Source organism: Thermobia domestica, unplaced genomic scaffold, assembly GCF_964235325.1.
Source record: "Thermobia domestica unplaced genomic scaffold, izTheDome1.hap1.1 HAP1_SCAFFOLD_905, whole genome shotgun sequence".
Taxonomy (NCBI): Eukaryota; Metazoa; Arthropoda; class Insecta; order Zygentoma; family Lepismatidae; genus Thermobia; species Thermobia domestica.
The window spans coordinates 9,900-22,777 of NW_027656615.1; the positions used below are offsets into that span (position 1 = coordinate 9,900).

The 12,878-nt window shown below is 36.6% G+C and overlaps 1 protein-coding gene across 1 annotated transcript; it reads right to left on the reverse strand.

Moving 5' to 3' along the window:
• Window positions 1-12,045: 12,045 nt before the first annotated feature.
• Window positions 12,046-12,843, reverse strand: LOC145677473 (uncharacterized). Its single transcript, XM_081747948.1, has one exon. It carries the CDS (start codon window positions 12,841-12,843, stop codon window positions 12,046-12,048), a length of 798 nt encoding a protein of 265 aa, XP_081604074.1.
• Between the last annotated feature and the right edge of the window lie 35 nt (window positions 12,844-12,878).

Below are 12,878 nucleotides of genomic sequence, written 5' to 3' on the forward strand. Positions count from 1 at the left end.
GAAACCAGATTAGAGGGAATTCTTAGAGAATCGAAACGAGATTAGAGGGAATTCTTAGAAAATTGAGACGAGATTAAAGAGAATTCTTCTAGAATCGAGACAAAATTAGAGAGAATTTTTCAAGAATGTTGATGAGATTAGAGAGAATTCTTAGAGAATCGAGACGAGATTAGAGAGAATTTTCTAGAATTCAGACGAGATTAAAGAGAGTTCTTAGAGAATCGAGACGAGATTAGAGAGAATTCTTGGAGAATCGAGACGAGATTAGAGAGACTTCTTCGAGAATCGAGACGAGATTAGAGGGAATTCTTCGAGAATCGAGGCGAGATTAAAGAGAAATCTTCGAGAATCGAGGCGAGATTAAAGAGAAATCTTATAGAATCGAGGCGAGATTAAAGAGAAATCTTCGAGAATCGAGGCGAGATTAAAGAGAAATCTTATAGAATCGAGGCGAGATTAAAGAGAAATCTTATAGAATCGAGACGAGATTAGAGGGAATTCTCTAGAATCGTGACGAGATTATTGAGAATTCTTCAAGACTCAAGACGATACGAGACGACAGGAAACCTTACTTCTCGTCTCGTACAGTCACAATGAGGTATTAAGTGCAAGCACGAGCGAGTGTTGGCTTTGTTGAAGATAATTAGCCTAACCCCTTAACCAGGACAAGCGCAAATATCGAGAGAATTCAAGATTCACTGAGGAAAGTGACTCCGAGCTCCAGCTAGTGCAAACCTGAGGTAGAGTGAATCTTATTAAGTAGTAATTGCTAACCTCATTGAAGGTAGTGATTCTGAAGGGAAATGAGGTTCGATTACAAACTAGCCATTTCTGTCCTAGTCTGCGTAAGTTCGGGAGAACGCCAGAGCTTAAAACAAACACGCACAAACTCATGGATTAAAAAATGCATTTACACAGATATTTTTGTTGTCACAAAGAGAGAAGAAAGGAGAAAGAAGGAAGAAAGAAGAAAAACAGCCAGTTGTTAAAATGATATAAAAACAATTTTCTGATAGACAACTCTACTGATTAGAATAAGTTTCAGATTTTATACCCGAGAGGAAACATTAAATTGTAATAAGTGAAAACTGGAAAGAAACTAAACTAAAACTGGCTAGACAAATCATGACCTCGCATGTTAACAATCAATCCTTGTGTAATTGACCATTAAAACAAAATTTGAAACTGTAAATAAACTTAAGTGAAAGAGAAATTTTAAAATGAAAAGTTGGGTGGAAGTAGATTGGCTTCATACATTCTTTCATCCAGCCATCAACCGCAAACATCTTGCCAAACGAAGAGAGCTAAACTTCTCACAGCAATAGCTCTCCTGAAAGAAGGATCATGGGACTGTATGTGGCGTTTGATTTGTAAGTTGTCTCTCAAATACTATATTTTCACAGTATTCGGTGAGCTGTGGATTGGGTAGCATAATCGATATCCCGTGAGGGGATAATTTTTATACCACTATAGCCTACGTGTTGAGTTTGTAATCTGTAGCTGTTAATAAATCTTTCGGTAAAATGAATCAAAAGGTCGTCTAATGGTATTGTTCAATAACAGACCTTTTCTGGCTTTAAATATCAAATAAATAAATAAATAAATAAAAGTTCAAAACTTTTTAAAGGATTAAAACATTGTGGTTTGCTTTATCGTACTAATTCGCTTGCCATCTTTTAATTTGAAGAGAATAATAACTGCCTATAAGAAACGACTGCACTTTTTCCAAAATCATAAAAAATTTAAGGATGTGGTTTATAAACGCAAAAAAAAAAAAACAAACAAAAAAACAAGGAATGCTTATATCCGGCAATACAACAATACAACAGTAGTTTTCTAGTACGTTTGTACTTGAAGCATGAATCATTTTTCTTTTTCTCTTCTTTCGTTCTTTTTTTTAACATTACGAGTGACTACGAGACGAGACGAGACAAAAATTTTGTGATGATTCGAGACGAAGAAAGAGCTCTCGAGATGAGATAGTCTCTTCTTTCAAAGGCAATCTTACATGTCATCTAATCAAGTGAAAAGAAATTATATGGTTCTTTAAAGAAAAGATACTAAGGAAACAAAAACTACAATGCTCATCTTATAAGGTAACTGCAGGTAAATACGCCAGTGCAACTAAATACGCCAAGTGTTCAGTGCTGGGACGTTTCCGAGGAAATCCGCTAGAATCCGCCTCCAATATGTGCAATTTGACGAATACCCCGGGAGACAGCACTGAGACCGCCACGCCGTGCAGTGTTGTTTGCTTCGGGAAGGTTCCGTGGAAGGACGTTATTATTTCAATAGAGTTAAGAATCCGTTATTAGTACTGTCCTAACTCAGAACATTGCCAATTGTTTACAGCAATGTACGCCTCATTTCGTGTCTGTCTAGGAACACTTTGTTTTGTAAGTGTAAGTTCAGTATTTGTGATTCCATGGCTACTAAATCCATGGAATGGTAGTGATTCCTAAATCAATACCAAGCATGGTGCAGCGAAATACGCCGGGGCTTGTGCAGATTGGCTGCAGAAGACAAAGATGTTTTCGTTTGACCTACATGTTTCATGTAATATAGGTGTATTTTTTTTTTTTTTTTTTAAGTCGCAGTACAGTGACATTGTATGTTTATATTCTTATTCACTAAAACTTTTCAGTTTGGAACTTCATTTCAACTTTGGAGATTATCGTTTTTACATTTTATCTTCATCTTGCATTTCGATTATTCTATTTTTTGCTTCAGCCATGTTGTATAGTAATATTTGTATAACAAAGACGACATAAGGAGTTGCAAGATTTATTGTAGGTTTCTCGTAGTATCCTAGACTTGGCATAATTACCTGCACGTGTTGCTAAATACGCCACTTTGTAACACTTTTTTTCTTTTATCTTGGGTGCAAAATAGAAGTGAGTGGCATCATTGCCACATTTTTTCTACACGCGGAAAAGGCTATGCTGCAACGCACATATCTTGTTCTTTGTGTTTTATGAAAATTAAGCCCGCTCCGCAAGAAATTCAACACCCTTAACTCGAGTATTTACTTGCACCTATCTTACTGCAAATTATACAATTTGCTGAAGAAGACGTTAACAGAACTTCAGAATATCATTTTGATATGAATACATCCAGTATAAATAACAAAAATTATCTATAGGTAGACTTATACACGCGGTAATACGATATGTCACAGTAATATCGGCTAGTTTCGGGGCAAATCCCTCATTCCGAATATCGGGAGTCACGTGACCTGGCCGTACGAAATCAATGGGAGGAATAAGTATTTCCTACTGTAAAATTTTTAGATACCGTCATTGTCGTTAAATTTGGAAATTTGGTCAACTTTAAAAAATTTGAAAGCGATTTATGGAGTATAAATATATACTGTATCTCAGAAAATTTAGGGATTCCAGCTCGTTCGCTTGGATTACTAAAAACAGTGCCAAAAGTTAGTTTTAAAGGATTTTGTCGGAAAACTAAAGCTGTATCTGAGGCAATGACTGGTATTACTAAAACTTTCCGGCCTTTCCGTATTCCTCCGCGTTGATTTAATGAATAACGCGTTCGCCCTTCGTCACAAGGGTCTCGTGTTCGAAGCATTAGTTTTTAAGATTTTAACGTATTAGATGATCGTTAACTCTTATGATCATAGAAGGTAATCTTATATATTTCAAAGTTAAGTATCCACCAAGGCTAAGATACTCCTCTCAAAATTAAGAGGTTATCTGTATGACGTCATATCACGTGATTGTGGTCATGTGACTCCTAACAGCCAATCAGACCAATATCCCTCAGCGCCGGGGAGTACCGCTGTCATTGCATCGTCGAATAGTATATAGTCCGCATCGTCCTGGAATGGTTAGCATACGCGTGTTCTATCATATTCACTCTCGTCTTCGGTGCGAACGGTCCCGGGTTCGATTCCCGGTGAGGGCACTCGGTCGAAAAGTGGAAAAAAGCTATTTCAGGCCAGCCATCCTGAATGAGGTTTTCCTGAGTTTTTCTCATTCACACCAGGCAAATGCCGGGATGGTACCTAACATATAGGTCCCAGGCCGCTTTCTTCCTTCCCTTTCCCCGGATAGTGTGCTCGCCGAGGGACGTCATCCCTCATACGTAACGAGCTAACATGGCCATAGGAGCTGCAGGCCCAGAAATCTAAATCCTAAATCCTATCATATCCATGGTTCGATTCTCGGTCAGGGTAAAATTTATAGTTTTGAATGACTATTGTGGAGCGCTTGGGAGTTACTTGAAAAATAAAAATAAGAAATACTGTTCTAGGAAAGTAAACGTAATTAAATTTCAAATCAATCTGCCGACCATACATCCCCGATTTCGTATGCGGGCATGAATGCATATAGTATTTCAGCATATATGTGTTAGAGAGGAAAGAGCGAAGACACAAAACAACATCTCAAAACTCCTTGCATCAAAAGAGCTTCAGGCTAAAACGATCCTGTGTAAAAAGACCTGAGCGGAAATGGTTCGCGTCAAGTCTCCGGGTCAAAAGAACGTGTCAGTCAGAACGATCTCATGTCATAAGAGCCAGAATCAAACTGGTAGAAAATGTAAAGGGTGTCTAATAATATTTGTGGCTTATTTTAATCACTAGATGGTCGACCATCCAATAAAAGTGTTTTGTATTTATACATCTTTGATTTTTTTTCCTTTCATAACACTATCTTTTTCATTTATTTAGGATTAACTGTGCCATTTCAGACAGTAAAATTTAAATTTAATACATAATCCTATTTCAAAGTTTCATATGGTATATATTTTATTTCCTGTACTGACGATAGCGAAGTTCTTTCGTTTCTATATAGTCTCATCTTCGTAGTTCTGTATCTGATGTTCAATTCACTGATCTCACGTCCGATTCTATTCCAAGATAGTGAATAACGGTTTGGTTTGGTTTGAGTTTTAATGTTCTACGATTATGCCTGAGCCGCTAAGGGAGACTTGGGTATACTGATTATAGTGGAGTCCAAACAACTTTTACCCTTCAATTGTACTCCCACCGGGAATTGAACCTGGGACCACGCACACCAAAGTGAAGTTTTACGTACTGCCGGCTAGGCTAAAGGAAATGAAATGAAATCTTTTAAGTTTTACGTCCTACGGTTATGCCGGTTAGGCTAAAGGAGACGGTGAGTATGAGAAATGAATGAAATGGTGGAATGAAGAAAGTGGGAGGAAACGGGAGAACCCCGAGAAAACCCACGAGCACGGTGTTTGTCCACCACAAAGTCCACACTAGGCTAAAGGAGATAGTGATGATGAGAAAAGAATGAAATGAAAGTGGGAGGAAACGGGAGAAACCCAAGGAAACCCACACGCATGGTATTCGTCTGCCACAAAGTTAACTTGGTGCGAGCTGGAATCGAACTAGGGACCCTATGCACCAGAGGTGGACGCTCTACCACTAAGCCACAGCGGCCCCTCGCACACCAAAGGCAAGCGCGTTAGCCACTAGGCCAAAGGAAGGGTCAATAGTAACGAATATTACATTCTAGACCAGCGTTTCCCAATCTTTTTCAACTTGTGGCACACTACGCGTGTTACTTGGATTCTCGCGGCACAGTTATAGATATTATTATTTATAAATATAAAACACAGTGGTATTTTTTCTGTAATTATTGATCATCTTCTCACAGAGAAGAAGTCTCTATCACTAAATTTTCCCGTCTCTTACTTTTAAAACACAAATGTAGGTAATTTGTCGAAAGGATTGAATGATATTTTAAATTTTGAAGTTACGAAATAGTCTGCAACAATAAAGAAGCAATAATGGTTTTAACAGTGATAACCATTTTTTTCAACATTAGAAATGTACAGAACAGTAACCCGGTATGAAACTTAAAATTGTAGATTCACAGTAGATGTTCATAGTAATGTGAAATACAAATATACATTTTTCCCTGGGTTTTGCAATTTGATTGCTATAAAATTAATAATTTTGTTTCGATTTCTCGCGGCACACCAGCGGCCCATTCACGGCACACCAGTGTGCCGCGGCACATCGGTTGGGAAACGCTGTTCTAGACAGTAGCTAAAAGATAGGACCAGTGACGAAAGTTGATCAACTTTTTGTTTGTTGTCTCTCTTCAATACAAAGGCAAGTGTGACGTAGATATGTAGTTTAGCTTTTTAGTTTAACGTCTCGCGATTATGCACTGACCATAACGAAGACGGTGAAGATCAGATGGAAGACAATGATAGAATGACGAAAGTGTGAGAAAATGGAAGAACCCCGAGAAAACGTTCATCATAATGCTCACTTGTTCACTACCATGTCGAACCAAGAACCCCAAGAGCCAGAAGTGACCATTCAGTTACCGCGGCCTCTTCTATAGTTTTAGGTGGAACACAAACCAGTACTGCATTAAATGCTGCGACTGAAGTATATCAAAGTAGTGCGCAAAGAGACAATCGGTAAACAGTGTATTACCTTATAGAAATTACTATCTGCAGTCATTCTAAACACTTTAGCACACATTTAATATATTCCTTCGCGCGTAATATATATATATATATATATATATTACTTCTACCACATCTGCATACATTCAATATATTTCTTTTGACACATCTGGAACTACAACAGCCATATCCAGGATTTTCGTAGTATATATAGGGCCTACACACACACACATACACACATATGTATATATATATATACATTTTAGATTTTATATTCTCTATATGCCAAATACCACGAGATTGAGATCAAATGATAGTGCTGATAATTCGATAGTTCGCTCTTCTCGCAGTCCAATATCTGGGAAACATGTTAATCAGCAAGCAATCTTTCAATTTGTTGTGGACCAAGAGCAGTGACGGATCTAGACCGGGGCCCAGTTTTTTGAGTGACAAAAATAATTGAAGCTGTTATATATATGTATATATATAAAAATTTATAGTAAACTCATGATATGCCTATCATAATCTAGGTTCCGGTTGCTCCCCCCCCCCAGTTTCTACCTTCTAGATCCGCCGCTGAGTAAGGGATAGCAAAAGTCTATAGTTAAAAATACAAACAGATAATTTAATTATTTCACAGAGTTTAGAAAAAAAAATAGTCCTACAATGAGCTACAATCCATAGCTGAACATCATCATTATATAATTTACCCTCCCTGTGCAGAAAAATGAAATGAAATAAAATATTTAAGATTTACGTCTCACGATTATACCGATTAAGCTAAAGGAGACGGTGATGATGAGAGAAATGGTGGAGTGAAGAAAGTGGGAGGAAACGGGAGAACCCCGAGAAAACCCACGAGCATGGTGTTTGTCCACCACAGGGTCCACACGGCGCGAGCTGGGATCGAACCAGAACCCCAAGCACCGGAGGTGAACGCTCTACTACTAAGCCACCGCGCCCCCTCCTCCCTGTGCATAAGAAGGGCTTCTTATGAGCAGCGTGAGTTGTTAGTTTTTTTTTTTTTTTTTTTACGCGATGCAGTACTTTGAAAAAGGGATCTCATCACACTGGATCTAGATAAAGGTAGGGATCTTCTATTTTCTATAATTCGTCGTGGGTTCTGCTGTATTGCTTTGTGTAGCACAGTTAGGATGTGTTTTATTATTATTATAGCTTTTAATTGAATTAAAAGCCTGTTTCATGAAGTAAATCCCAATTAATGAATATGTATTTACGTCTCTTGTCACTAGTAAGGTTAGTTCAAACTGGGATATGAACCATTGTGGAGGATTCAATGGTATTCCATTGGCATCGAGCCAGTGACCTCTGTACAAAAGACACGTGCTCTACCTACTAAACTAAGAGGGAGGGCTAAGGAAGAAAAAAGAGTTATTTGCTGCAATAGTATGGTAACATATACAAGTAGGTGCATCTTATTTGAACGGTTTATAGTGCGTTTAAAGAAAGAGTGAGAGAAATATGTTCTGCTCATAGCAAAAAAAAAAAATGATTAACTCTGTTAAAAGCTTCATGACCAATCTTTGACACGAATGCCGAAGTTTGTGTAGGCATCCACGATCTGGACGTATTTGGTTGGGTATTTCACAACGAAACACACATTCTTAAACGTCCCCCAAATAGTGATGGGCAGTGGGAATATTCCCAGTGGGAAGGAAAATTAAAAAAATGGGAATATTCCCGGTTTTTTTTCCTGGCATATAAATTCCCAGGAAGGAATTTATTTCCATTTCATTATTTTATCTTCCAAATTATAAGAACCGTATTACTAATTACTTTATTTTCATTTATTATGATTTATTTCCAGCCTTTAAATAATTTGGATGTTAAAAAATAAAATTCGTTGACTGTACTTTATATAAATAATCATATGATTTATTAGTTCAATTTCCATTTGCACTAAAAAGTAGCAAAGTACTAATTTACAAATGATGAAAAGGAACCAGTTTGTAAAGTTATGTAGAAATAGAGATGAAGCACAATTAATACACCCCGAACCATCGTTAGTAATAGACCTCGATGTGTCTACTGTCTCTGACTCGGATTTCTGAAGAGGTACTCAGACTTCTCTTATATGTGAATTAACGCATGAAATTTCGAGAAATAGGTAGGAAGAAAGGTCATGTGTGGCAATGTTTTGTGCAAAATTATAAAGGTAAGTCAGTACCTTGCAAATTTTGTGAACATAAATATGTAAGCACAAATGTTCATAAATTGGTGAGACATGTATCTTCTGGCAGTTACCCAATCTAATTTGTTTACATTTAAAAATTTAATATGTTTATAATATCAGTAGTAGAGTGAAGTTTAGAAAACCCACTTACTTATAAATTTAAACTGTTTAGCGGTGTAAAAATATGTGGACTTACTATACCATTTTTTCCACATATTTACTTATATAGAACATAGCCTATTGTAAGTAATTATACATTTATGCGTACTCTCTAAATATAATAAAATATTAATAAAGTAAACAGTACCGTTCAGAATATACATTTTAAAGAATCCTCTGGAGACAACTGTAATAATATACTGTGATAAAAAGAACGAATTTAACTTTGAAATCATAATATAGTAATAGAATGCAATTATCTTTGTGATTGTATATAAATTCCCAGAAAAATTCCCATTTTGGGAATCTTCCCAGGAAGTATTCCCGAAAAATATCTTCCCGGGAATTTACCCATCACTACCCCCAAAGTGGTAGAAAAATCGGCGCCGTTATTCTGTGCTTATGTTTTCATAACATTATGATGGTAAGATGCCACCGCCCTAGCTGCACTAGAGTACCGCTTCTTTTCATCATCCTAGCCGCACTGGAATACCGCTTCTTGTTAGCGTCCTAACCGTACTGGAATACAGCTTATCACCGTCCTAGCACTGGAATACTGGTTCTTGTGAGATTAGCAAAATTAACCAATGCTGGGTCTGGTCACAGGATAGATGAATGACCAAGGGTAAAAGTGTGACAGAACGTGGGGGTACTCCGTCCCCCCGCTTCAAGGACATATCTGTGACGTCCCCCTACTTTCTAACAAAATTACAATAGGCAAAGATAAGCACGGGGGTGGCATGACGTCATACGTCCCCTACCTTTCAAGATTCACTTTTACCCCTGTGACTGACCGTTCGTACTCACCACATGGAGGCGGCAATCCAGGGTCGTGAGGGCAATTGGGGAGCTATTTGACAGAAAGAAGTAACAAACTTCAATCTTGAAAGCCAGCAAAAACGGCGAGGGGAGTCGATGATCACATATCACCATAAAGGCATAACTTGGCTACTAGACCCTGGTCAACAACAATACCGATTTCTGTATAACTTTGGAATTGACCATTTAAGTATTTGAGTTTCATTATCATATATCCAAGAAAAAATGCAAGCTATTTTGGGCGGAGAGGGCCTCTTCGGTACTCCTGAGATCAGTGCCCATACTGGTCACTTAAGGCCTGTTGCGCCAAGAGTCTACCGTAGTTTAGTTTTAGTTTATAATGATAAAAACATATCACAAATAAAATAAAACAACTTGTTACTGTATCTCGCTCTTTTACTTCCCCCTTGAATCCGCCACTGAACAACAATAATAGGAAAAGAAATCAAGAAAGAAAATTACAAGACTTCAAGTGAGTAAGCGAATCAGAAATCTTTCCGTTTTCTCTAAAAGAAAAAAAATAATAAAATTGTGCAATTCTTGGAAGTTATATTTTTTTTATCTTTCATTTTTACCTTTTTAATCCCGACGCAAAAGAGAAGTTTAAAAAAGTTATTCCCTTTTGTGCTTGTTTTCCGTTAGTTTCCGGTAACAAGTCAGATTCAATATACTGTTATAGCTTTAAGTGAAGAGCTTAATTCATTGTCTATATATTAAAAATGGTAGGTTTATATGTTTGTGGACGTTTATACGTTTATGGCCAATTTTTTGACAGTGATATTTTGGAAACCACAAGCTCTAGAGAATGCTGTTTTCACTGATCGATTGCAAATTTTGTGTAGATTGTTCAGTTTCAATTAAATTTTTAAAAAAGTGGCCATTATTCATTTATTACAGTTTTACGGGTATACTGGAAGTATTGAAAGTTTAAAAAGTAAAGCACCATATCCTACAAGTTATACATTCCAACACCACACATTTGTATACGGAGTTAGTATCTCTCTGGTGTTTGTTTCATGGCCAAATGATAGAGTTGAGTTGAATTGATTTTGAGTTTAACGTCCCTTTTAGCAGCGACACTATATGAGACGGGACCTACTAATTAACGTGGAACCCGAACTACATGAGCTCCTGCCAGGAATCGAACCCGGGTCTTCCACGCCTATCAAATGATAAAGAAAAACGAAGGATAACAATTTTTCCAGTCTAAGGTGAATCTTTATTGTTTGGGGTGTTTTGCCCAATGAACACAATATACCTCTTATATTATAATTAATTGTGAATGTAATGTATTTGCTTATTACATACTGCATGCAAGAAGAAAGAAAACACTGATCATACATGAATTAGAAACTCCAATCGTAAGTAGGCTCAAATCTTGCAAGCGGTGAGAAATATTGAAAAAAAAAAATAATCCGAAAAATCTCCCCTTTGTGACAGCCATTGCCAATTTTTATCAAGACCTCTTTTACTTGTGTCTGTAAAGGGACATGTACAGATGTTGTGAGGAATGACAAAGAGATTCATTCTCATATGCCGTGTAGAGAGCACAGGTTCCGTTAATAATATACTAAAACATTTACCCAGCAGTCATTCGGAGAAGGAAAAAAAAAAACCATAAGAAATATCAGTTCATAACGCATGTTGTGAATTATGCTGCATTAGGATCACATGGCCCTAATAATAAATAAACTAGAAACACCCCGTGCATCACACTAGCTTCTAATAATGAAAAGTCAGGCTAATAGATGTCGGGAGTGTTTCTTTCAGGAAAAAAATCTCCGAGGGGGTATTTTCAGGGTCTGGAGGGGTAACGTTGGAAACCAAAAGTTCAATGATTTCACAATGCAAAGTACTCTCAGTTGAAAATATAATCATAGGGAAGTGGTGGAGCATATGGACGATTTAAAGATAGAATTTTCCTATGAAGAAAATAACAGACACGTATAGAATACTCAGTTAGTACTTGATTGAAGAATTAGATTCGTACTCGTAAATCTACTTCATAGCATATTTATGATTCTAATGATTATAATAACATGCGATTTTTTTTTAAATTAAGAATTTGTAGTCCTACCTGTTATGTTCCTCAAAGCTAACCTGCCGACAAAGCTGAGATGGACACTATTGTTTGCAGTTCAAACACTAACACTTCATAATATCCAAATAATTATGCAATACTAAAAAACTGAACTGTGAAGCACGTAAGTCAAACTGTAAGACAATTCTTCCTCCCGAATACACGCATCTACACTGACATCACAAAATAACTTCATTCTCACGTAAAATAATAATAATAATAATAATAATAATAATAATAATAATAATAATAATAATAATAATAATAATAATAATAATAATAATAATAATAATAATAATAATAAAATAAAATAAAAATAAATAAATAAATAAATAAATAAAATAAAAAGGCAATTGGTATTAGTTATTTTAAAAGTACTTTTCACTTAACGTAAACGCATTCTTCTTTGCTTTTTGGTTGCATAACGTTCTATAACTTTGCAGAGAAATTCTTCACTAGGAACTTCTCCTTCAATGGAAATTCTCATGCAATGGTCCAAGGAAGTTTCCCCTAATCGATTCCTCAACGGTGTCATTATTCTGTTCATGGCACTGAAAAATCTTTCAACGGTGGCTGTTGATATTGGCACTGTTAGAATTTTTACACTGGCTTTTTTAAGTTCATCGTATCCAAAAGAAGATGTTAAAATGTATTTTAATGGCGATATCTTGTCATTCACATTTGGTGCCAGAAATTTGAAAGATTGAAGATCTGCGTATAAGTGATCTTCATCTATGGCGGACAGAATGCTACAGAGACTTTTCACATCTGATTCTTTGATATGTTGAATAGAATCAAATGATTGAAAAAATGAAAACGCTAAAATCAAATCAAGAGCTTGCTTATTAAGCCTTCTGCCCATTTCAGTGGCTACAGCATCAGCGAATTTAGCAAGCATTCCCAAACATTTCTTTTCTTCAGATGGATCTGACTTGATTGTTCGGATTCCTGAAAGTTTAACTTTCATTTCATTGTAAGTAGTAAAAATGGTACTAGATTCTTGTCTTGCTGCTTTATTTGCATCTTCAGAAATTGACTTCAGGTGAGCCTCAGTACTTGAAATCAGCTGGGGTAAATTCGCTAACTGACAGTCTTCCTTTTGTAGGTACTTACTTAGATTTGACACGGATCCCAGTATCTCTACCAACAAGCACAATGTTAGAAGAAAGGTCGCGTTTTCCATTTCAATTAATATTCCACCTGCCAAGGAACAAAAAT